The 24,648-nt window shown below is 42.3% G+C and overlaps 1 protein-coding gene across 2 annotated transcripts in view; it reads right to left on the bottom strand.

The window, feature by feature from the left end:
- The window catches only part of dst (dystonin), a 105,585-nt gene that overhangs the window by 57,708 nt on the left and 23,229 nt on the right, over window positions 1–24,648 (bottom strand). For both annotated transcript variants that reach the window (XM_053435913.1, XM_053435914.1), the window contains 29 exons: window positions 22,582–22,659; window positions 20,790–20,882; window positions 14,296–14,462; window positions 13,991–14,103; window positions 13,739–13,845; window positions 13,519–13,638; window positions 13,031–13,126; window positions 12,808–12,935; window positions 10,445–10,538; window positions 10,194–10,348; window positions 9,631–10,105; window positions 9,411–9,539; window positions 8,768–8,845; window positions 8,497–8,658; window positions 8,172–8,276; window positions 7,891–7,986; window positions 7,662–7,787; window positions 7,414–7,566; window positions 7,184–7,338; window positions 6,970–7,096; window positions 6,662–6,845; window positions 5,888–6,045; window positions 5,614–5,792; window positions 5,389–5,527; window positions 5,108–5,301; window positions 4,861–5,023; window positions 4,691–4,774; window positions 4,413–4,520; window positions 4,226–4,324 (listed from right to left, as the gene is read on the bottom strand). In XM_053435913.1, the coding sequence (XP_053291888.1) occupies window positions 4,226–4,324; window positions 4,413–4,520; window positions 4,691–4,774; window positions 4,861–5,023; window positions 5,108–5,301; window positions 5,389–5,527; window positions 5,614–5,792; window positions 5,888–6,045; window positions 6,662–6,845; window positions 6,970–7,096; window positions 7,184–7,338; window positions 7,414–7,566; window positions 7,662–7,787; window positions 7,891–7,986; window positions 8,172–8,276; window positions 8,497–8,658; window positions 8,768–8,845; window positions 9,411–9,539; window positions 9,631–10,105; window positions 10,194–10,348; window positions 10,445–10,538; window positions 12,808–12,935; window positions 13,031–13,126; window positions 13,519–13,638; window positions 13,739–13,845; window positions 13,991–14,103; window positions 14,296–14,462; window positions 20,790–20,882; window positions 22,582–22,659 (4,065 nt within the window). The remainder of the gene's footprint in view (window positions 1–4,225; window positions 4,325–4,412; window positions 4,521–4,690; window positions 4,775–4,860; window positions 5,024–5,107; window positions 5,302–5,388; window positions 5,528–5,613; window positions 5,793–5,887; window positions 6,046–6,661; window positions 6,846–6,969; window positions 7,097–7,183; window positions 7,339–7,413; window positions 7,567–7,661; window positions 7,788–7,890; window positions 7,987–8,171; window positions 8,277–8,496; window positions 8,659–8,767; window positions 8,846–9,410; window positions 9,540–9,630; window positions 10,106–10,193; window positions 10,349–10,444; window positions 10,539–12,807; window positions 12,936–13,030; window positions 13,127–13,518; window positions 13,639–13,738; window positions 13,846–13,990; window positions 14,104–14,295; window positions 14,463–20,789; window positions 20,883–22,581; window positions 22,660–24,648) is intronic.

Here is a 24,648-nt window from a genome sequence, read left to right as displayed (position 1 = left end):
CTCCTCGCTTGTAATGAGACCCTTCTCCATCTTGTGCAAAACCTCTTCATCAAACAGCTTAAATTTGATCAGGTTTTGAATACTTGTGCTGCCTTTGAATTCTGGGAGCTTTTTGAAAGTTGAACATTTCATGCTTAGTTGTCCACCACTGTCTGTTGTTCCTTCCTCTGAAATGTTCACAGTTTCACAAGTGTGCTTTATCTGATATGTTCTTGTCCTAATGATGCGTTTACTTTCTTTTCGTTGATCTGCTGGTTCGCACAGGGACATGTATCCGTGTGTTGTCACAGTCATGTTTTCATCAGGGTTGATTTGGCCCTTAGACGTCACATTTTGCAAATGTTTTTGTGGGATTTGGCTTTGAATGACTTCGAGTTCGTCTTGTTTGATTTGTTTGAATCCTTCAACACTGTTTTCTTTCTCCGATGTCATCTGTAGATGTGATATTGAAAGAGCTTTTAAGTAACATCGACACGGTTCACAATTACAACTGTGATGCAAGTGCTTTATAAAATAGTCAAATGTATTAGACTAAAATACAGTATATTTGTTAAATAATACAATGTATTTTTTTTTATGATTAACTAACTTCATCCATACCTCTGAGGACACTTTCTGGATCCCTGTCACTCCTGTTTTCAAGGAAGCAGGCGAGTCCTCTCTCCCACTCTGATGAATGGTTTCACTGACTTCCTGTTTATTCATCTTCTGGTTTTCTGACTTTATCCTGACCCCTAACGTCAAAAGCTTTCCCTCAAGACTTTTGACCTCTCTCACATACGACTGTATCTGTTCCCGAAGAGATCTCTCTTCATTTTCCTTCAGTGTTAGTTTCCTATCACTGTCTGTGAACAGCTGCTTAAACTTAGCCGATTCTCTTGACTCTTCATTGCAGAGGCTTTGTAAGGTGCCTATTTTTGAGTTAAGTTTAAGTCTGTCCTCCTCAAGTTGGCTTATACTTGATTTTGCCATTAACAATTCTTGGGTGAGCTTTGTTTTGTCCTGCTGCAGTTTGTCCATTTTGAGCTGCAGTTGCATCTGTTGGTCCAGTGGTTGCTTTGACTCCACTATGGTTTGATGCACTGACGTTATGTGTGTCACGTCTTGTCTGAAATACTTGTTGAGCATTCCTGCTAACTCTGACTGATGCTTCGACTGCTCGTTGTCATTTGAGATGTCCGACTGCAGCAAAATGAGCTTTTTCTCTATTTCAGTCTGCACTAGCAACAGCTGCCTCTCGTAGCCCTCTTTCTGAAGCTCTAGTTTATTCTTTAACTCACCTAACATTTTCTTGCACTTCTCCAGCTGTTCCTCCATCTGCTGTGAACTCAGCTGAAGGGCAGAGTTTTCTGTCTGCTTTTGCTCAGCTACTGTTTTGGTGTTTCTAAGCTTATCGTTCAGCGTCCTGATTTCAGATGCTAATAAAATATTTTTCTCTAGTGCCTCGGCTTTCTCCCTGTGAAGGATTGAATTCTCACGCTGTAGATTTGATCGAGGGTTGTCAGAACTAGAAATTTTTTCTTTCAGAAGATCACTCTCAAGCTGCAATATTTTGAATTCTTTGACCTGTCGCTCTTTGGCCTCTTTAGCCAGTTCATCTTTAGTTTGCTGAAGGGCAGAACTTACCTCTGAAAGTTTAACATTCAAGTTCTCGACTTTTCTTTCTGCTGCTTTCTTATCGTTCTGTAGAGCAAATATCTCCTGCTTTAGATTACCTGTTATTTTCTCTGAGCTGCTGTGTCTATATTTGGAAAGCTCATCATCTAATGCCTTGGCTTTATCAAGATGTTTTTGATTCTCGGCAGATTCTCTCTCAAGTTCTGCATTTTTTTGCTTTATCATCCTGTTCAAATAGTTAATTTCGGCTTCTTGCCTGTGAGCTTTTTCATTTACTAAATTCACGTCAGCAATCAGTGAGTTCCGCTCTGATTTCAGACTCTTTATTTCTTTCTCATAATTGGCTATATCTGGTTTGAGTGTTTTCTGCTGCAGCTCAGTTACTTTCCTTAACTCGTCACTGTTATCCTGTAGCTTCATCTGAAGCTCGTAAGATGTCTGGGATTTCTTATTTAGTTCCTCCTCAATAATTCTGACCTGCGATTTGGTTCCCTCCACCTGAGACTTAAAGATTCTAATTTGCTGATCCTTGCTCTCAATTTCCGCTGTCACCTGATCGAGTTTAGCTTTCACGTTCCTTCGATTATTTTCAATCTCCGTATTGATCTGTTTTAACTCATCTACTTTCTTTCGCAGCTGAGAAGCAACCAATTCATTTAGTTGAAGATCTGCTTCGAGGTTTTTAAATTTGAGTTGGGACGCCTGTTCAGATTTCTTCATTAAGCTGTTTTCCTCCTTAGCAGTTTGAAGTTGCTGTTTCCAGCTCTCTATCTCGCTCTTTAAAGACTTTATCTTTTGCTCAGAAAGTGATCTCTCTTTTTCCAGTGACTCAGTTTGGATCTGAAGAGCTCTCATATCACTCGCAGAGGAGACGTTTGACCTCGTCAGCTCCTTGCATTTAAACTTAAGCTGATCTATTAAGGCCTGCTTGGAAGCTAGCTCCTCATCTAAATTGTTAATCCTGAAATGATTCTCATGCTCGGTGGAGCTTTTCTTTTGCATTTCTCCCTGGGTGGCCTTCAGCTGCTCCTTGAGGCCATCTACTTCCGTGCTTTGGAAGAAAGAGTTTTGTTCCAGTGAGGACTTTGCTCTTTGGAGGGACTTGATTTCCTCTTGAAGTTCATTGATGGATCTCCTCATGTTCAGCGTCTCCTGCTGGAGATCATCAGAATTCTGCCTCATGTTGACCCTCTCAGTTTCCACATCCATCTGAAGTTTCTTCACTCGGTTATTGCTGTCATCCAACAGCTCCTTGAAACGTTGTGCCTTCTCCTCTGCCATTTCTGCTCTTTTTTTAACCAGGACTAGTTCCTCTAGTTTCTGCTGCAGGACCTCCACCTTCACTCTGTCATCTTCTCTGCCTGGAAACGACTCTGGCTCACTGTCCACTGTCGACTGACTGTGAATAGCCAAAGGCTGCTTAGCCACTTTATTAACTTTAGCCTGGACTTGTCTCTGTAGCTCTTCCACAGTACCTTCCTCCACTTCTTTTTTCCTCTGAAGTTTGGGGCTTGGCATCTTAAGATTTTGGCCTTTTTTTAAGAGGTCGTCTAGTTCACTCTGAGCCACGGACCACTTGGCCTCTGACTGCTCAATTAACAGTTTAGTGTGAATCAACTCCTGCTCGCTGCCAGCTCTATCTTTGAATGCTACCTCTAGTTTAGCGCGACACTGATGTATGTCGTGTTCGAGTTGTGATTTCTGAAAGTTTAGATCGTCAATAGTCTTCTGTCGTGTGTCTACTTCTCCCTCCAACTTTTCCAGCTGTACTTGTCTCTCAGCGAGCAAAGCCTCCTGTTCCTGGATCCGTTGCTTAAGTTGACTACTCTCTACTTCCCCTGCTGCTTTTTGGAGCTCCACGCATTCCGTCCTTTCTGCACTCTGTGCTCGTTCAAAAGCTTTTCTGTTCTATGATACAAAAAATAAGTCATCCACTTCTTAATTTTTGATTAGGGATCATAAAACATGAAATGTCATGAATGTTTTACTTTTACCAGTGTTGCAGCTGTATTAAGCAGTCGCTCCAGGAATTTGCAGTTTAAAGACTGCCTCATTTTATTAATTTACTACGTTTAAAATGGACTAAGATGTATTTAACATTTTATTAATAGCACTACGATACTTGAAACAACTCCTGGAGAGGCTGTGTTTTCCCGCAGAAAGTCCAACAAGCGAAAGACTTTCTGTCAAAGTGTAACAAAGCTGTCTTCTCCCAGCAAGTCACCATCACCAGCAATAAGGAGACACATGCATCGCTTATCCACATTTTGTTTGCTTCATTTGTGCAAATGAAGCAAATCATCTTCACTCATAATGAGCTGACCATATATATTCAGAGATGCAACCCGCAGAAGAAGTCAACAAGTCAAGAAGTCAAGAAGCGTGAGGAGGAACACAAACTGCAGGTGTCATTGTCTGTACTACCTCTGTATGCATGTATCTGCATGAGATATACAACATGTGGATACAAAACAGGACATTTAGGAACAATGCAGAGGCAAGAAGGTAAGCCTCTATTGGCATTACACATTAAAGCAGCCACAAAGCCCCAAACATCCACAGTGTGCTGCATAAGCAACTGCAGATCTGAAAAGTATGAAGCTCTCACCTCCTCGTCTTCGGTTCTCTTCAGTGTTTCGCTCGCAAACTTCACATACTGTGTCATCAGAGTCACAAGAGCCGTGTAGCGGGTTCGGAGATCCATGAACTGTAATGGGTAAAGACAGTATGTTGATGAGCATGTACTGCACACGGATCACAGATATCCTGTCCGACTTATGTCAAATCGGAGTCACCTCCTGCTGAATGGCATCAGAAGTGCTCTGCATCCTCCGCTTCTTGAGAGGAGATTTGTGTTGGGAGTCCACCATCGCTCTGAACGTCATCAGCTGAAGTTCATAATCCTAAAATCAAAATTGTGTGCACGGTTACAAGGTTATTTTTGTTATCCTCAAATATTGCCTTTTAGTTCAGAATATTTCAACGTCCACCGTCAACCAAACAGCCACATTTGTTTAACAGGAAAAAAAAATAGACAGGTTCAGCAGGTTAAGGTTTTAATAAAGTAATTTACCTTAATGTTAGATGAGTATTGCTCCGAGTATTTCTGACACTCATCAATTCTGCTCTGATTTTGTTCAATTTCAGCAACAAGCACCTGAAAAAGACAAATATTTTTAATATACATATTTATACATCTGTACTGTTTTAATCTTAATTTGAGGACGTTTGTTCTTCTTTTACCTTCTGCTTGTTTAAGAGCTCAGCCAGTGCCTTGCTATCTTCAGGTTTGTTTTCTTGAGCCTGTAGCTGTGCTGCTTCCATTTCTCTGACCCACTCATCAAGTGAACTGTACGATTCTCTGTAGTGCTTCAGAGATTTGTTGACTCCGTCCAGGTCCCGAAGCCTGGGAATTGACAAGTAACCATCATGAGAAATACTTGTAGTAGAAAGAAATATAAATATTGCAAGAATCTCAAAAATCTCCAACCTGCTGTCAATCTGGGAGTGGATGTTCTGCCATCTCTCACTCAGCTGATCAGCTTTTTCTTTGTGCCAGTCAAGGTCAAAGTCTCTCTCGTTGTGGGCCTTAAACATGCGATCGCTGATCACTCGTGCTTTCTGCAGCTCATCCTCCATGTCATGGAACACCTCCTGTTTCTCATCAATCTCTGTCCGCCATTGCTATGTTCAGAGGGAGAAACGGTCATTTAAAAAACTGAAAACATTCTTGAATAGGTGAAATGTTTAATATTAATAAGTGTATATTACCTTCAGTGTTGAAATGACAGTCTCAATGGACTTGACATCAGGGTTCATGGCATCTTCTTCATAGAGTTTGGATTCGTAGGCTTTAACCAGCGCCTCTGCACCCTGGCTGTGCTTCAGCACCAAGCTTACAGTTTTCAGTCTGGGAAAAAAAGAAGGAACTTGTCTTACATTCAGCAATTAAATGGCGGTGTTGTTACTTTAGAGCGATAAACGGGGAAGTCTTACTTGTCCATATAAATGGAGGACATGGAGTACACCTGGCTCATGTTCTGAACGAGGACCGTGAGCTCAGAGGAAAGCGTCGGCACAGACGGAGAACCTGCAGCCTGCCTGAGGAAGAACTCGCACTTCTCCTTCATGACATCGAGGTCGTCCTTTAGTTTATTCAGCTCCGTCGTTTTCCTCTGGAGAGTGGCGTGTAGAAAAAGCATGATTGAGAAAACAACACCTCAAAGTTCTTTATCTTTTCAGAAATGATGACAGATACTCAGATGTGTACCTCGTGCTCCGTGATGCGCTGGAGACTCTGCTCCAGGTCGTCCCTCTCCAGGGGCGTGCGGATTTGCCGGATGAGGTGTTCTTCGTGGGCCTCCAGGTGCATGCGGAAGTTGCGGATTTCTGAGATGTAATTGTTGTACACCGACTCCTCGTGTTCCTCTGTTACAGAAATCAATGTATGTTTGCAATCAAAACAGTGAAAATACGAATTTATTATATTTTCTGAAAAACGACTTTATATGCAATGGACAAAACGATTGCCTTAATCCTGCATACACTCACACATTAACTGACAGTAACCCAACTTCACCTCTAGGTGGCGTCATTATCACCATATAAGGCCAAGTAAGAGCTGTTGCAATAAGACTGAGTCACTGGCACTTTCTACACGGCCAAGATGAGGTCATACACACATTAGGAAAGTAGACTTCATAAGATGAGGACGTTCTAAAATGGGTGGGGCTTGCTTTTAATTGATCATATCTCTCTCATTCTACACATATCTATATAACATCACCATATAACATGAATTCTGTATTTTTAAAATCTATTTGAAATCCATTAACAACTTCCAAGTGTTTGCTTTGCTTCACAGCATAATCTCTTAGGAAATTCCTTTTAGTTCAGCAAAAAAAAAAAAAAATTACATAAAACTAAAAGGTATTGACTTGGGGCTTAAAAGGCTTAAAGAGCCGTGTGTTTCCCACGGGCGTTGTGTTCAATATGCATCAGCAGCTCGTAGTTGGGAGGCACAGGAAGGGGATCGGAGCCTTGCCTCTCTCTGCGGATCGGAGCAGATCCTGGTAGTACTCCTTGCAGGCGGCGACTTCTCTCTCTAGCTGGGAGCAGTCTGCCACCGTGAAGACCTCGGACTCCTCGCTGTCTTCCAGGAACTCGTCGAAGTGGGACTGCAGGTTGCTCAAGACCTGCTGATGCTCCCCTGGTAGCATGGTCTTTATCTGAATTAGTCGGAGAGATACAAGTGGAAATAAGACACCTATACGTTGCATTTCTCTTGGAATGACAATGAAAAATGAGTCTGATTATCATAAATGATCATGATTAAGAATAAGTCAAACGTACCGAGGACACGTTCCAGTTGCGGATGGCTCTTATATCAGACATGAGATAATGCCACGACACCACACTCTTCATGTTGATGTGGGAGTGGTGCCACAGCGCCAGGACATTCTGGAATAACTGCTCAGTTCTGCAGGATAAAACAAAAGCAGCGTGAATAATTTTCTCATCGCCAGAACATTTGACTGATGAGTTCAGTTTGCCTTTGACATCTCACCTAGTCGCCATATCCACAGCCTCTCTGTTGGGCGGAGGCACAGTGAAACAAACGGAGGGCACCATGGCCTCATTCCCTGCCGGGTTGATGACCTTCCACTTGGCCCGGTGAGAGTTGTTGGCCAACACACACTCGTCGTCTTTGTAAATGGTAATCTGAAAGAGTTGTGATGCAGACACAGCTTAGATCTTGTAAGGAAACTTTCAAATGAAATAAGATTAGTGATTTACCTCTATTTGACGATAATCACAGATGGCTCTGACGGGGATGGAGGATCTCACGGGGCTCCCTGGGTTCCTGGGTCTGAGCTGCACGATGTTTTTGGCCCTGCCCACTAAACCGGCTACAGTGCTGCGGTACTGAAGGAGCTGCTCTTTCTCATCCTGCAAACACACAATATCAACACAGTGTGTTTCTTTCCTTTATTAACCTCCCCCATGCTGCACGAGCACACTTCATTCTCTTTTCATCAGTTTACCATGGACTCCTGAATGAGGTCCTCCAGTCTGTGCAGGCTGCTTGTCCGATCACAGCTGTACCTCCGTTGAATGGCGTCTTGCAGGTTCTTAAGGTAGTCAAGGGACTCTTTGGCATCACTGAAATACTGCATAGGGAGGGGGGGGGAAATAATGACAGATTAGTTGTGTTTACTGAATACATTTCTGCATTGACACAAATAAATATATAATAAAATCGCAGCAGCTCACCTCGAAATAAACAGCATTCTCCTTGAGATGCCGCTCTACACAGGAGCAGAGCTGCAGGATCCAGCTCCACTGTGTCTGCATGGCAGCTCTGTACGCCTGGAAGAAGACCAACACAAACATGAGTCCAGGTGTAATTGCTGGAAAATGACGAGCTGAAACAGGACTTTGCAATCTTTTAATCACAGGGGCGGCTGTACGCAGGGTGGAGACACTGTACCCGGTCCAACATTTTGAATCTAATTGTCATGCTGACCGCAGAGAGACAACAAACAGCGGCTTACCTCAATGGTTATCTTAGCTGGGTGGTTCTTGAACATCAGGCGCTCTGCCTTGTCCTGCACGGACTTGATCACCTCCTCCTTGTCCTCCAGTTCTCTCATCAGATCCTGAACGAAGACAGTAAGCTGAGTGTCTTCAGCCATCACTCCACCCAATCACATATTATCATGACCTGCCCCACACTGCTCAGTATGAAGTTAATCATTCAGCTTAGCAACCAACACAGCTGTCTGAACAGGTCCTTGTTGCTCTGTCTGCCAGGAGGATTTAACAGATTACTGTTGATTAAAAGACTGTTGATATTAAAATACACATTAAAGGGCTTACGGCGTGGTAGTCTCTTTTCTTGGAGATGTTGCCGGTGTGATCGCTCCAGTCGAAGGCGACCTCCTCCTCCTCCTTCTCGTTCAGCCAGATGAGCTCCTGAGTGGCCTGCGACACGAAGTCCAGCAGGTTCTCCAGGTGGCTTTGCCGCTCTCTCGAACAGCTCTGAAACAAACACTCCATAAATTCAGTCTACAAACGGCACAGTAATTATAGAATTTACACAGCGCTGCAGGATTTAGATTATGTCTGTTGAGCTCAGCGGATAACTTACCAATAGCCTCTCATACTGCCTTTCGAGTTTGTTCAATTTGTCTGAATAGCTTAGCTTCAGGGGAAGGGTCATCTGAATCTGAGAAAATAAAAATACGTTTGGTCAATTTTTGGAAAGCGACCAAGTGGAAATTAATGAGTGAAACAGAATAAAATAGCAGCACCTAATGGGATGAATATTAATAGTATCCAACTAATATTATGAATAAGAGAACGTTATTTTATCTAGGCTTTTGATTTGATTGATTGGAATTTTATTTTATTTATTTGTATTTGTATATTTCTGTCTTTATTTACTTCCATTTATTATTATATTTTTATTATTATTTTATTTAATCTCATTTAAGTTTTTTTAATTTCTGCCTTTTTTTCCTTACCCTGAGTGTTTGATTGTGGGTTGGGGGTGTTCATAAACGTTTGAATGTTTATAAATGTTTGAATGTATGTTTCTTATATGTAAAACTCAATAAATATATTGTTAAAAAAAAAAATACGTTTGGTTTCTTTTAGTTTTCTCTGAAGAAACTGATTTAACTAAATCAACATTGACATTATTATTTAGATCACAGATTATGTTGTCGTTATTACTATTATTTATGTCTCTACATCAATTTGAAGAAATATAGAAACTCCAGAATCCTTACTTCACTCAGTTTGGCCTCTTTGAGACTCATTTGAAATTCTTCAATGGCTCCATGTACACTTTTGTGGTTCCCTAAGTGTGTTTCCACACTTGGCAAATCGGATCCCCACTCGGAACGGTCCAGCTGCACCTTTAAAAAGAAAAAAGAAAGAAAGGAAAAGAAAAATCAAATACCCAGCATCTCAACAGTACATAACAAAAATCTGATGTGAACCACTCACCTGCATCTCTTCCACCCAGATCAGGAGGTCCTGGACATATTTCATGTTGACCTCCTCCTCTGTCATGCTGGGGTCGGCCAGTGAGGACTTCTGTAAAGGCTTGCGGATCTGCATGTGTTTCAAATGCCTGAGACTGCCGGGATCCATGCCGCCACCGCCGCCACTCCCCATGTAGCTCTGGACTGAAGGAGTTTGCATGCCGGGGGTCAAAGCAGGGGTCAAGGCAGGGGTCAGGCACGGTGTAAGGCTAGAGGTGAACATGGACCCGGGAGTACCGTATCCCCCCGGGGTGAGTGCAGGAGTAAGGGCTGGTGTCAGGTTTGTGCCGATGCTCTGAGAGAAGCCAGAGTTCAGGCTTTGCGTGATGCCCGAGATCATCATTTTGGTTTGCTCTGTCGTCAGGGTGCGGCCTTTGCTGTACACCGACGAACACTCGGCTCTCAGGGTTAGGAGGTCGTCACGAAGTTTTGAAACCCTGTTTTAAAATAAGGATTGATTCAATTAGTCGTCTAAATGTTTAAGAAGTTCCTGTGCGTTATTATACAGGGGGATCTACTTTGTACCTCTGGACTAGTTGATCTGCAAAGGGGAAATTGCCATCCAGGAGAAGCTGGATGTCCACCACTTGTTGTCGGAGGATATTCTCACACTCCAACAAGTAGCCAGCGATCTCTGATTCGTGGAGGAACTGGATTCCAGACTCAAGACGTTTTGCATCCTAAGCAAAGACAAAAAGAAAAGAGAAGTAACGTGGGCTCAGTATTTTTTCATGATTTGTAGATATAAAGTCAAACAGAGCTTGCAGGTTACTTACAGACTGCAGGGTTGCTTGTGCCAACCCCAGCTTGTCCTCCCCGTTAACGCAGTCCCGCTGGACTTTGTTGGCAATCTGCTGCAGCATCTCAAGCCTAAAACAAACAAAATGATTGATGAAAACAAAAGATAAAAAAGCTTCACAAAAGTCAAACTCACGCACTGGAAGCCTCACCTGGATCCAAAGTTGATGTTGTTATTGAGAAAAACTGAGCTGTTGATTTGTAAAGGTTCAGTGTAAACACTGTCACCGGAGCCATAGCTGGTGAAGCTGCTGTTGCTAACAGAGTGGATCCCACTCAAATAGGCCATCTTACTTCATCAGTGATTCGCTGTGTCCCACCCGCACCGTCCCTCTGTACGGACCCCAGCCTCGAACCCAGCTTTTTAACACGAGCACTCGCAACTGACAGAACAACTTTCAACTTTCTCATATTTATAGCGTCGCGGCCAGGTGAGCGGCATGTGAAACGAATCCCAGCCTGGAATAAAATGCCACCCTTAGGGGGATAAAATCCACACAGCAGGTTGAGACACAGCCTCACCTGCAGAAGAACTGGGATTGTATTCAACTGCTGCAATTGCTTTTCTGCCAGTTTTCAACCACACCCAATATTGATGTACTAAATCTAAAGTGGTTATAGACCGTGAGGTCAGGGGAAGAGAGGCATAGTATCGTTGACAGAGAATTTCCAAATGCACCTGATGACAGTTGAGTTTCTTTGGAAATAAGATCTACTCTGCAAACAAACACTGATGGAAACAGAAAGCCAAGTTCAAACACTTGACTGAACTTGCCATTAAAAAGCCGTCATGGTATTAAATATCAGAAAACACCTTAACTCAAGCCGCGACATAAAATCCAGCTTTTCATGTTTCTGTGTTTTCAAAGTAGCCAGAAAATAAATGAATCATGGATTCTTCCCTGAGCTGCAGAACGTAAAAACACCTCTTTAAATGATAAATGATTATTTCATCATTAGAGATTTGTTTGATTCCTGTCGGTTTCAGTTTTGCAAACCATCCATGACAACAGCAGGAACAAATTCAACCTTATCATAAGCAGAGTGTGATCTTTGGCTGCAGTAAATCAAATACAGAAAGCAAAGAGTATAACACCTCATAAAAATGTTGATATAAACCACATCACAGGGCGAGGCGGCTCAGCGAGGGGCTTTCTGCTTTAATAAGGAAATTCACTCTCTGACATTAACATGATCCTCCAGCAACTGGATTCACAAGAGACTTTGTTGAACCTGCAATTCGACACCTGTGCTTCCCAGCCTTGGAGAGTGTTCTGCTGACCCATGCAGCATCTTTGCTCTTTTATCTAAATAACTCTCCCTGCGATTGCAGCACACTATCCACATATTTCATGGTTCAGTTCCAAGTGTGTGGCCTCAAACATAAACATTTGGTCAAATGAAACACCATTTCAGTTCTAATAAAATAGTGTCAGTTCAATAGTGACTCCTAGAAGACAAATAACCAAGAACAGTAGGACGAAGGGATGTCTGAAACAGTCAATATAAGCTCACGCCCCCTAAAGGCCCACTTTCTTTTCATTGGCTGCGGAGGGGCAGCACATGCACCAGTTGTGAGCACCACCTCATCCTCCAATCAGTGTGGGAGTTCTGACTATAAAGTGAAGTAACCGATAACAAAACCTGAGAAACGGAACATAATATACAGATTTGTAAGCCGGAGTAAATTAAATGCCTATAAACTAGACTCTTTTCAGACATTGGGCCTGAACATTTTCTGGAGTTTGCATTGGAACGAACACAGCGGGAGATTGTCGGGGCCAGATGTGTTTCTCCAGAACATTCAGGTGAGGGATGGCACCTGGGTCGCACATCCAGGAGGCAGGACCTGACATATAAAGCTCAGTGTTTACAGCACATCGACGCCAGCGTCAGCCCTTCTAACCAAAAGCTCTCGAATCTTGTCGTCCTTAGTCAGCGTCTTCTACGTGTCTGGCTTCTCTTTTTTCCTATGATATATGTAATTTTCCAGTTTTGGGTCTGTTTGGTGTTAGATAACACCCACTCACTCCCCTTTTGGCAAGTTCCTGCTGTATGCTCTCATGGGCTTACTGAGGCACTTTCCAGTCATCTAACTAGTAGGCTGGCAAGAAAAATTCAAGAAAATGTCTTGAGCAGCTGACTCAGACATTTGTGTTCTCACATCCAGCCTCTTCGGACGGTTTCCATTACACAGCATTTGACTTTGTAAAATGATGTGTGATGGAAAATATGGAAAAACCTAATAGGTGCCCCATTTAAAAAGATAATTAGTACTTTGAATTAAATCATGACGGCCCGGGCCAGATAAAGCGTTAATATGCTCAGTGGCTCTTCATACCTCTCCACCTCAGGCCTCAGGCTCTTCTCCCTTTCCAGCATGGCAACGATCAGTTTACCCCATTCCTTCTCCACATCGTTGGGATGATGCCCCGGGGGTAACTGGATGCGTCCAAACTCGATCCACATCTGGCAGAATCACCACAAACACAAATTATTACAACGTGCAAGGGGACACAGAATCGAAGCAACAAGCTCTGTCTTTTTTTTTAGCATTTGCATACCTCCAGCATTTGGTAGAAGTTTTTGATTTTTGTCTTGTCGTTCTCTTTCACTGGGATTTCGTGTTCTTTAAACTGCAGATACTGTGTGTAAAGTGCCTGTGAAAGAAAGCAGAGGTTACACTGAAAATTAGCATTAGAATAAACATAAACCAGGAGGAATCTCTAAATATTTGTACATGCTCTGTCTTTTATTCTTACTGAACATAAGTGCCTCTACTGACAGAGTTTATCTCCGTCTTGCAGCAAATGGATGCTGCGGCTGCTCTCTCATATCCATCAATATAACTTCAAGTCTCAGTCACAGCAGATATATATATATATATATAAGACTATTTGAAGAAGGTAATTATCCTTCACCTCTCTCTCACATTATATGCCAGTTCTAAAAGAACACTTAATTCCAGCTTACAGTTCCAGTTAATAAAATTAACAGCTAATAATGATGACTAAGATCTACAAAGTGATATTTATGTGCAGGGGTGTGGTACCTTGAGTTCCGCAGGGTTGTTGGGAAATGATCTGTCGGCCATTATTGCCACATTGTGTTTGATCCACTGGCTGAGGTATTTGATCATGTTCTGGTACTCCACCCATTTGATGTCCACTTCCTGTTCGGAGCAAAAACGTCAACATCATCAGTAAAGGTTTTCAGCACTTTCACTTTGACCGGGGGGGGAGTTACCGGTGTGCCGACACCAATCGACTTACATTAGGGCTGATTCCATCCACGCCGTCGGGTACTTTGGGGAAGGAGTCGTACAGCGTGGAGACGTACGTGATGACTGACTTCTCGTCGGGACACCGAACATCCACGTCTGATCAGGGAGGTAAAAAACAAAAGGTCACAAATGCAACACAAATGCCATACTCAGAGAAATGATTCTGATTGCAAAATGTCAAAAAGGATTCGCAGGGTTTTCAGAGGCAAATCGAACATGACAATGTGTGTAGGAGTCTCACCCTCGGGGTCCAGCAGACTGGCAACCCCCAGCTGTTCAGCTGTACCAAATGCTTGCTCTAAATTTGTGCGGTTGCTTTGTGTCGACACAAGACTCATGTCGACAAGATCTGGTCTGCAACACAAAAACACAGAGAGAGAAGAAGATAATTGTAAGGCAGCCATACTAAGGGATACTAACAAAACCCAACACTGACAAAACAAGGAATTAGAGCTGAACGATTCAAATAAAATCATTGAATAGATTCAATAACACCAATATTTTTTATTCCATTCAATTCACGAGCAAATGTTCTACCTATATTACCTGTATTTATGAATAATGGCGTTAAACAGCCTCCCATCCCTCCAGGAGGTTGTGAAGTTGTCGCATCGTACACCTACGTAGCCGTCAGTTATCTGCCTGGACCAGAACAGCAGCCTCTCCTTGGCTGTCATGTCCTCGGACTCCCCTGTCACATGGATCTCCGAGATCTGGTCCAGGTAGAAAAAGAAAATTGGTTTTGAAAATGCACCGACGTTAAACATGCAAGTGAGGGAACATAGTGCACGGACAAAGGAAATCGAACCTACAAGCCAGTTATGAATTAGTCTTATATTAAGATTATTCAGGAGTTGTATGCAAAAACTCAACATTTTCCAATCAATAATGACATATGTATTTTGACAAGAATCAGAGGATCCTTATCAAATGCATGATCAGCCCTGTTCGTACTTGACACATGGAAAATGTTGGCAGGCTAGAGGTCGAGATAGAGCTATGTAATAAATCACCTAACAGCTTTACAGCTTATGAAATCAGATGTAGGGTAGAACGGTGTAAAACAAACAGTGCCACGTAAAACAGGTCGCGTTCCAGCATTCTTGGCACACTGTGTTTGGAGATCATTCATGAAATCTTAGCTGCACACTCTTTAAACATTGATTCAGGGCTCATTTCCCTAATATACACAAACAACCAGTAATAAGTCTGTTTGCTGTGTAATACATCTTAAGAAGTTTGATTCTATTTTGGTTTGAACAAAAAGAAAGCAGCAAATGAACTGCACCAGCTACAAAATGAACATGATGCATAAAACCAATGAGGAAAACCCATAAGTGTTGAAACTAACTATTACTTTCAGTACTGACTCATCTGCCAATTTTCTTCAGAATTAATCAAAAAAGTTACATTTGTTCATCAGAATTTTCTCAGAGCTCAAAGTGACATTTTCAAATTGTTCACTTATGTTATTCGACCAGCATTTCAAAACACACAGATATTATATTTTTTATCAGGTAGAACAACGAAAAGCTCCAAATCATCACATCTGAGGCGGTGATATCTGTAACTATTTGGCAACTGTCTTGCAAAAAAAAACATCTGTCAACTCAACTTATCGACTAATCTTCAGAGCTCTACAACACACACCTCAGACACAAAATACAACATCCTGAAGAAAACATTCTTCCACAACAACATAGACAACATTTCCATAGTCCAGTTAAGAGCAGCTTGACAGTTTAAATGATCTAAACCCAAATAAACAGCATTGATTTAATCCTTTTAGCCCAACTGGATCCAGAACATAGCAACTCCGGAGCTAAGTCAGACTTCCTTAACCAGGGATGGAGTGGACAGGCCGGTGAGGTCTCAAGCTTCCTACAGCGCACTGAGCATAAAAGAGCTGAAGCTTAATAAATACACTTTCTGCTTTGTCCGGACAGACCGAGGTTTCCAAACCACACCACAATTTTAAAAAAAGATACAAGAGCCATCATAGATCCACAAACATTAGGAGTTTCTCATGCTAAGAAAATTAATCCACAGTTTCCTGTTAATTCACTGCCTAAATATATTTGTAATTATCAACCTGATGATTTCAGAACATACATTAAATCCACAATCATGTCCTCTGGAAAAGACCAGCAAATGTTTTATCATCAGCTAATTTTGAGAATGTCTTTCAAACAAAGTCCAGCAGCCATTCGTGCATAACAAGTAAAGATAAATACCAAACATAACCAGCCTTAGTGAGATCACTATTCACCCATTCATGCATCCATCATCGGCTTATCCTTTTGGCTCATGTGGGGGAGCTGGAGCCAATCACAGCTGGAGCTTTTGACCATTAGGTGAGAGGTGGGCTACTCCCTGGAGAGGTCGCCAGGGTCGACACACAAGACAAACATCCATATTCACACACATGGTAAATCATCCTAACCTCAATATGCATGTGTTTGCATTGTGGAAGGAAGCCAGAGTAGAACAGGCAACAGAGCTAACCAACGCACCCCCTCACCGCCCTAATTAATATTATAATTATTATATAAATATTGTATATTATTTATTGTAATACAAGCCAGTTGTGTTCTGAATGTACACAACAAAACCAAAACCAAAACTGACAGCTCTTACAGTAAGCCCTAACTTTGTCTCTGATGTTTGTCAATTATTGCTTAAGTAAAATTAAAATAACTTATTCTTCACCTTTCCATGTATATATGAATAAAAGTTTATTTGGTCAAATGCTGAAGTCATCTTGTAACTGTCTTTACTTATGAGCAGCAGAAATATTTCAATGTTAGTTTCAGGTAGAGTCCTATAGTAACAATACTCTACAGGTGATACCTGTGGTGTAACTATATTTAAAAATAAATGATTGTGTGTACATGTGTGATCACAGACAGAAAAACACCACAATGATTACGTGACGCTCAGCTATACAAATTATGGACCAAACAGGGTGTAAAATTATGTAATGAGTTATTTTGTTTGATAAAATAAACAGCTCCTTTATTTTAACGTATATATTTTCACAGTGGTGATTTACTCCCATGATTTAAAACGGTGTTCAAATTACATAATACACCAATCAAACCTGTTATTACTGTATCATGAATCAGACGAGTAATTGCTGTCAATGACACCTTCTCAGTTTACCTGTTGGGTGGGAATGGGTTTGGCAGGAGCCGGGAGACCAGAGCAGGTGTTGGCCCTCCGTCTCCTCCTCCTGTGAGCCTGAGAGCCCCATATAATCTTGGCAAACGCCTCCTCACTCCCGGGTCTGTCATTACCCCTCAGAGTTCGCAGCGTGTGCTCCACTGCCCCGAAGCTCACAGCCCTCCTCAACTGGCGCTGCAGCAGCTTCTTCACAAGCAGACCATCCTTAGCCGAGACGCCTCTGGACGCTGTGTTAATACAACGGAGCTTTTCTTCGACGTCCAGCTGCTCGGAGGAAAACCTTCCAAACCTGTACGCCAACTTCTTCCCGAGAGGTTGATCCCCGGAATCTCTGAGGATTAAAACCGGTACCTCTCCAACAAAGACACCTTTGCTGATGCTGCCCTGCCTGGAGAGATCTTCCTCCACCTCTGGGGATTTAACCAGATTATCCTCTGTGCTCCCGTCTGGGCCATTCTGAAGCTCTGCACTGCCACAGACGGCTTCACTACTTGTAACGGCTTCACTTCCAGCAGCCCTGAGAGGTCCAGCAGGCTGAAAGTCCCCAGATTTCCTCTTCTTCCTTTGGAAATAGCGGCGACCCTTGCGCTCTTTGGGCTCAAGGTTCAGCGGAGCTTTCTTTGGGTCGACATAGCATTCTTCTTTTGGGCCTCGAACACAGCCACAGACGTTTCCCATGCCTGACGGGCACAGAGTCTCTCCCCCATCGACAGTGTCAAAGCTGCTTTCAGGCAAAGTATCCAGTGAGGGCCGTTAGATCTGAAGAGTCACAATCCGGCTGACAGGGAGTCATTTTCACGCAGTGCTCCAGGGCGACGATCAGAGGTGACAAACAGCCCGGCAGCCAGACATAAACTTTCGCCTCACCCACAGCAGAGTTGGCTTTTTCCTCTCGTTGACTCCCACACACTCACAGCTGAGAACCGGTCAGCCTCTCTCTGTCTCTCGCCCTCTCTCACTGCACGTCTTGCTCGCTCTCTCTCTCTCTCTCTCTCTCTCATGACTCTCCTCTGACACTGGAATCCTTTCTGACCTTTGAAACATTTCCCTGGCTTGGCTAATCCAGCACAAACACCATAAATGCACACACAGACGTGGCCCCACGTGCTCGCAGCCCTCAGCTGAGAGCCAGAATGACTTGTGGACAGACCTGTTCCGGGCTGGTTAGTCAGCTTTGTCTACACAGTAAACGTGCCCGTCACAGCCGCCCCTTAGGTTTCCTAATATTTGTGTCTGTGATGAGGGAGAGGGTTGCGGGAGGACATGACCACCTATTATGCAGTGAGAAGTTTTGGCTCAGCAACTTTGGCACCATGGGCCAGACAGAGTCCTGGTGTGAAGAGGGCTTTGACAAACAGAACGGCGCGGGTCAACTAGAGCGGCAGGAGCAGGGGGCAAAGCTGCGCTGGACAACAAAGTGCTCCCACTATGTCCATTAATCAATCCGCACACAATGGCAGGGCCCGAGTTCCAATGGTTTAAACAAACGCTATTATCTGAGCAGATCACCACCGCCGCAGTTCACAAGGGGGCAAATGCTCCGACTCGGGCTAGGAAGTGAGTCACCCTGTGAAAGCCATCACCATCAACAAATACAGGCTACCACTGCCTGACAAACTGCAGCATGGGCCTAATGAATCTATTAAATCATAGAGAGGAAAAAGCAGAATGGGAAAAAGTGCATGTGTATAATGCCACCACACAGCTCAACTAAAAATAACTGTATCACCGTGGGCTGACAATATTACAAAGTCAAGGAAGTTTCCCTGAATGTCAAAGTCACCTGACAGCCACAGTTCAAACTCCTGCTGCTATTTATGACCAGCGTATGGTCAAACTATCAAACACTGGTCTTACTGCAGTAGGCTACAAGTTAGTGTTAGTACATGTTATACTAAAACTGTGTCTTTTAACAGTCAATATGATTTACAGCATTAGTTATGACGATATTTTTCAACACAAAAAAACACAAAACTTCGCGCCACAAATAAAAGTTTTTACCCCGACTGCTGCTGGCCTCCCCCATCACTACACTGTGTGAACGTTACAAACCCTACTGTGACTGGGAAATGTGAACCCTCAATGGCCAATAACGGTAATACTATGCAAACACCCTTATCTAATGTTTATATTGTACATATCTTTTAGTTTAGTTTTATATATTTTTCTTCTTATGCTCAGCTCGAACAAACCACAGCAAATTCCTTGTATGTGTAAACCTATTTGGTAATAAAACCCGATTCTGATGACCTGATGAACACGAGTGAACCATGGACGTGTGTTTGAGTAAATGACAGACGATGAGAAAGTGCACACGGGGACAGTTGCAGTCAATCAGGGCAAAATAAACAAGCAGAGATACACCTGATAGCAGTGCAGGGTCAACAGCTGACGAAAACACGGAAATCCAGTGTTTTGGAGACCACGTCCCTGAATGCAGCGTGGTCAGTGGAGGCAGCTTTGTGCCGTGAAATCAACCCTGTTACACAAGCGTTCTACCAAACAATGGACAGCATCTGAAATGCAAACCCTCCACAGTAAACCAGCTTCCAGGAACAGCTCACTCATCCTGCCAGAGCTCATTTATATGAGTTAATATGAAAAATATTTGCCTGCGGAAATAAGAAAAGCATGTGTCCTCAGAACAAGACTGGAACTCATCCAGACACTTAGGCCAAACTAGTTGGATAAAGCTGCACGTACATTTTTAAAAACACTGTTCTGCTCATACATGTCAGTCTGCTGTCAGCCGTGCTGCGATAACGCCAAGCGTGTGCACGGTGACTGAAGCGCAACGATTTCTCCTGAAGTGTCCTGCTACTAAATCAAGAGGAAACAGGCCTGTTGCTGCAGGAGGAAAAGCTTGGGGGCTTGCGTGAGACTGAATGCAGCAGGTGTTGTTTTTAGCACTGATGCTACCTGTCAGCGTCCAAGCAAATCTATATTAACTAACATTTCTCAGACAGATGCCTGCTTGTTCCAAAATACAAATACTAACCATTTACAATTTCATTCAGAGTTGTTTTGCAATATTCCTTTTAAATACTGTGCCACGAGGCTTGTGCCAAAGATATCAATAATTCAATGCAAGACGGACAGAGAGGGAGAAGTAGTTTGGAACATCTGCACTTTATTGGATTTTGGGTAGATACTGAACTTTGGTGGAGGACTGGATACTCCTGACGTGCACACACAGACTAACCCACCTGACTGGATCGGTGTCAGTCCAGCAATAAGTGCTCCCAGAGAGAACAGTTTGTGAGCAGATTAAGAGACTAATAAAAACCTGGAGCCAAGAGGACACAACATCACCCTATCCAAACAGGAACTATTTTTTCTACCGTAATAAAAAACTGTGGATAAATAGTCTAAAGAAAATAATGAATTACATAAAGATCAGTATGTTTCTTTGTGAATACCGAGCTACTAGGGGCTGCCTCAAGTTACAGCTTGAGCTCAATCAAACATGATGTAAAGTAAGTCAGATAAACACTGGCCTCACATCACTATAATCCCCAATGAGTAAGAGCTATTACAGCATTCAGCATGATGTGCACTGCACAGCCTTGACACCTTGTGGTCAAAAGTAGAAACAATCATTTTATGGGCGGGGCCTCAGTTTTAAAAGCATCAATTTGGGGGCTGTTTGAAATGTCATGATGTCAATAACAGGCAACTCAGATGTTTTTCTGTTGCCTACAAACACATGTAAAAACTCTCAAAACCTTCATCAGTAACATGTGTCACAAATGAATTTAGGTTATAGGTAATAGTCCACTTTCTGGTTCATAGACCATCTTAATTATTTGGCTGTTAAAACCATTACAGTTTCCAAGACATACGTTGACAACACTGACCTGAAAGTGCAGAATTATGGTCCAGATCAGCCCCAGCGTCAGTTTCGGGTTACCGTCTGTGATGTCATCATTCCTGATGTTTACGAGTTTGACCTGATGACAGAAAAAAATGTGATTAACCAGTGTTTATTTACAATATCTCGAAATGTGTACAAAACCTGCACCAGTTTCAAAATAATGCTATTTACTATCACGTTTTTGTGGTGCATAAAACAATAAATGACTGTTAACAGTATGGTGCTCATGTTGCATCATATGCCTATTGTCTAAAGCCCACCACAAGGTGGCACAATAGGCAATATATTATGTGACAGAGAACTGTTATGGTTTTCACACTGAGGCGAGTGAGAGGGGATGGACATTTGCTACTAATTCAATGGTATGAACCTTACAGGACTTCTTCCTCTACCACATATCAGAGAGAAAAATTAAATAACATCCTTCAAATAAAATATGAAACAGAAAATAGATTGAAAATAAACTGATTCCTTCATTCCTCTGATTTCAGCTAATGATCTTTAATAGATGTGATCAATCAGCTGCAGGGTGAGATTATACATGTCTTTCTACAGTGGACGTGTGGAAGTATGTCTGTTTCTGTTGTGACTAAAGACAACAGAACAACTCATTTGTTGACCATGTGTGAACCCTTTGTCTCGAGCCTTACGTCACATCTGGCTGTGGCTCAGCCAAGCTGTGTTCTTCGTGGCGTTCTGACAGTGGCGGGGGGAGGGGAGGTTAATCAACGCTTTTGGAAACCCCACTGATGGGATTCGTGGTCAGTCGCCAATCCTTAAATGCTGCCATTACGATTGTGTGGGAAATGAACTGAATGGAACAACGTGAGACGCTGGAAACTGTCAAAGTAGAAGGTAAAATTTGTGTTTTGTCTATTGCATTACTGACAGCAGGCTGATTTCCAGTCTAAGCTTTGAATGGTTAATGACAATGATCACAGTCTGGAAACTCGCAAGGCGCTCGAGGAACACATATCGCCAGCAAGGCTGATTGGCCACTTTATCACCGTATTGAAATATACAGAAATATATAAGTACACAGACATTTTCTGCAAACTGCTCATATTAAACACATATTTGATACTGTAAAGTACCTGAATAAAGATCGCCCCTTAAAAATACTGTATGTGTTTTGATTCACAAAATCCAAAACATTATCAGAATCAGCATATCATTTCATCTGTTCATGGGTATTAGCACGCTACACATGTTTGTTTTTTTTGTTACCTCCACCTAGGAGGTTATGTTTTCGTCAGCGTTTGTGGTTTTTCTATTAGTTAGCAAGATTACGTAAAAAATATTTGACAAAGTAACAGGAAACATAGTAGAATGATGCAGTATGGGTCAGGAAAGAAATCAATTAAATTTGTCAATTTCTCAGAGAATAATTCATAGGCCTTGATGAAACAACATCAACAGATATGTTTAGGGGACTGATATTTACCAGTGTTTACAATTTTATGCAGATCCCACAAAATCTAGTGGATGTAGTCAATTTAATTGTGGTTTCATAATGGGACCCGGTGGTAACTGTTACAAAACTGTCAAATAACACCTTATCACATGATGTTAAAGAAAGTGTAAATAAATCCATTAATTCGCCCTCTTAATTGAATTTGCTCCATTAGCTAATCATTTCTTTTTTTTGACTCATGCCCCACCCTTCTGTGTAATCCTGCAAACAAACAAGACAACCAGCAATAACATAACCTTCTTTGCAGAGATAACAAAGTGTGCCACCACTAGGGTTTGTGATCATTGGGACGAATTCTCACCTGCCGCCTCTTTAAGTAATCCAGTGCTATTTGAACATTCTGGAGTCTGTGGAAGCGCATCCTCCCTCTCTCCCGAGGCTGTGGACATAGAAAGGAGAAAGAACAGTGTATGGTAATCAGGTTCTTCTCTGAATCAAAGCAAAAATGAATAGAGTGATTAAAAGCAGAGAGGACAAAGGACATGCTTCTAGGTTCTTACCCGCTGATCTGGTGAGGTTATCACACACACACACACACACACAAAAAAGCCTCTATCCACAACAAGAGTAACCATTCCTGAAAGTCCACCCAAAATCTGTGCATACTGTGCATGTACAGCACCATCCTCGAACATTTTCCACCATTTCCACCTTCACAATTCTACTCAGAACATGCTTTAACAGATTAAATAACCTAATCGGCTCAATCACCCACTCTGCAGCCAGAGGTGCGATTAAAATATGATTCCATTCAGTTCATCGTGCTGTAAAGAGTATAGTCAAAAAAAGTCAAACTATGTCATGTCTAGTGGCAAATCCACGTGAATATTCAGGGGCCACGACATGAGGTTATGAAATGGAAAATGCACTCAAGCCAGGATGCAGCAGCATTAGCAGCTAAGGGTGGGAGGATAATGAAGAATCCTGCTCATCTTAGTAGCAACAACACTTAATAAAACCCACCTCTATTATTCAGTGAATCTCATTATGAAGCCACCTTGAGTCTTCAAAGCAGCCTAATACTATAAAAGCAGCAGATGATGCTCACGTAGGTTTGGAGAGCTTTGATTGTACGGTTCAATGATGCAGAGAGCTACTGAGATGGATATGAAGATAATACAAAATGTCCTTTAAAATGTATTGATTCCTTTTGATGCTTCTGCAAGGCCATTGTGCCAAATCTCTTGTAATTCATCCCACATACATCGAAAAGAAAACTCGAGCAGGCAGCTTGGATCATGTGCACGATTCTCTGCATCATCAGAATCATCTGGTCATGAAAACAAAGATTCTGACATAATTTCCTGATCAGAGGACGTAGCATGAATCATGATGCTCCATAGAAATCACAATGTCATCACAATTGGAAAAAGATATCTACTAAGTCAATCATGTGAGAAAGGGACAAATCATCCAGTGGGATTGTTTCTACACTTGTGACGAGTGGCCACAGCACGCTCTGAGTTAGTCGGTTACAAGGAGGTGGAGGGGGGGCGAGCCACACGTACCCCCTTATCATCATCATCATCCACCGTGTCTCCATGCTGCTCAACCGCACATGCTTCTGTCCCACTCACCAACCGCAATGTCTTCAGAACATCGCGCTCCCTCGGCTTATCGCCCGAAAAGGCAACACATGGGGGAAGAAAAAAGGAGGACATGGACACACACACACAGACAGCGGCCAAATCAAAGGAGGTCAGACAATGGACAGGAAACAGTGAAAGGGTGGAGAAGAGAAGAGGATGTAAACAGAAAATACACAGATACTTAGAAGATGAAAGTTAGTCACACGGAGAGGGAGTAACTGAGGGGGCTCCTCGTACAGGGATACATGCATTTACCCTACTGTGTATAGTGAAGGAGATAACATAATGTAGCACAGGACTTCACATGGGCTTTATCTACATACTGTAAATATACCTCAATATACATGAAAGAAGGACATGTTTACAGAGAGATAAATAATACTGTAAACAGCCTGCTGAGCAACATGAACTGTGGTATCATCTGTTTTAGGCCAACACACTACAGCTACATTCACTGTGCAGCTGTGAGCTCTATAATTGAGGGATAACACACCCAATGATCATATCAATAAAGATAAACAGGCCTCATACAACTATAATAACATTACCTTTTAAAGATTGTTTAAAAATCATGCGCGTTTTTCCTACTTTTGGTTAAAATAAAACATGATTTGGTGGATGTTATCTTTCCAAAATCCGTATTTTTTAAGAAATATTCTAATATTTTAAGCTGAATAACAAATGGAAAGCTCTCTACAGCGCCCCCTGGATTAACACATAATAAGGTAATAAACCAAGCTGAAAAAAAATTTGAATATTTGTGAAAGGTTTCCATATCA

This window comes from Pleuronectes platessa, chromosome 12 (genome assembly GCF_947347685.1).
Source record: "Pleuronectes platessa chromosome 12, fPlePla1.1, whole genome shotgun sequence".
NCBI classification, from domain to species: Eukaryota; Metazoa; Chordata; class Actinopteri; order Pleuronectiformes; family Pleuronectidae; genus Pleuronectes; species Pleuronectes platessa.
The sequence above is the reverse complement of the archived record's forward strand: the minus strand, read 5'-3'. Positions and strand labels throughout refer to the sequence as shown.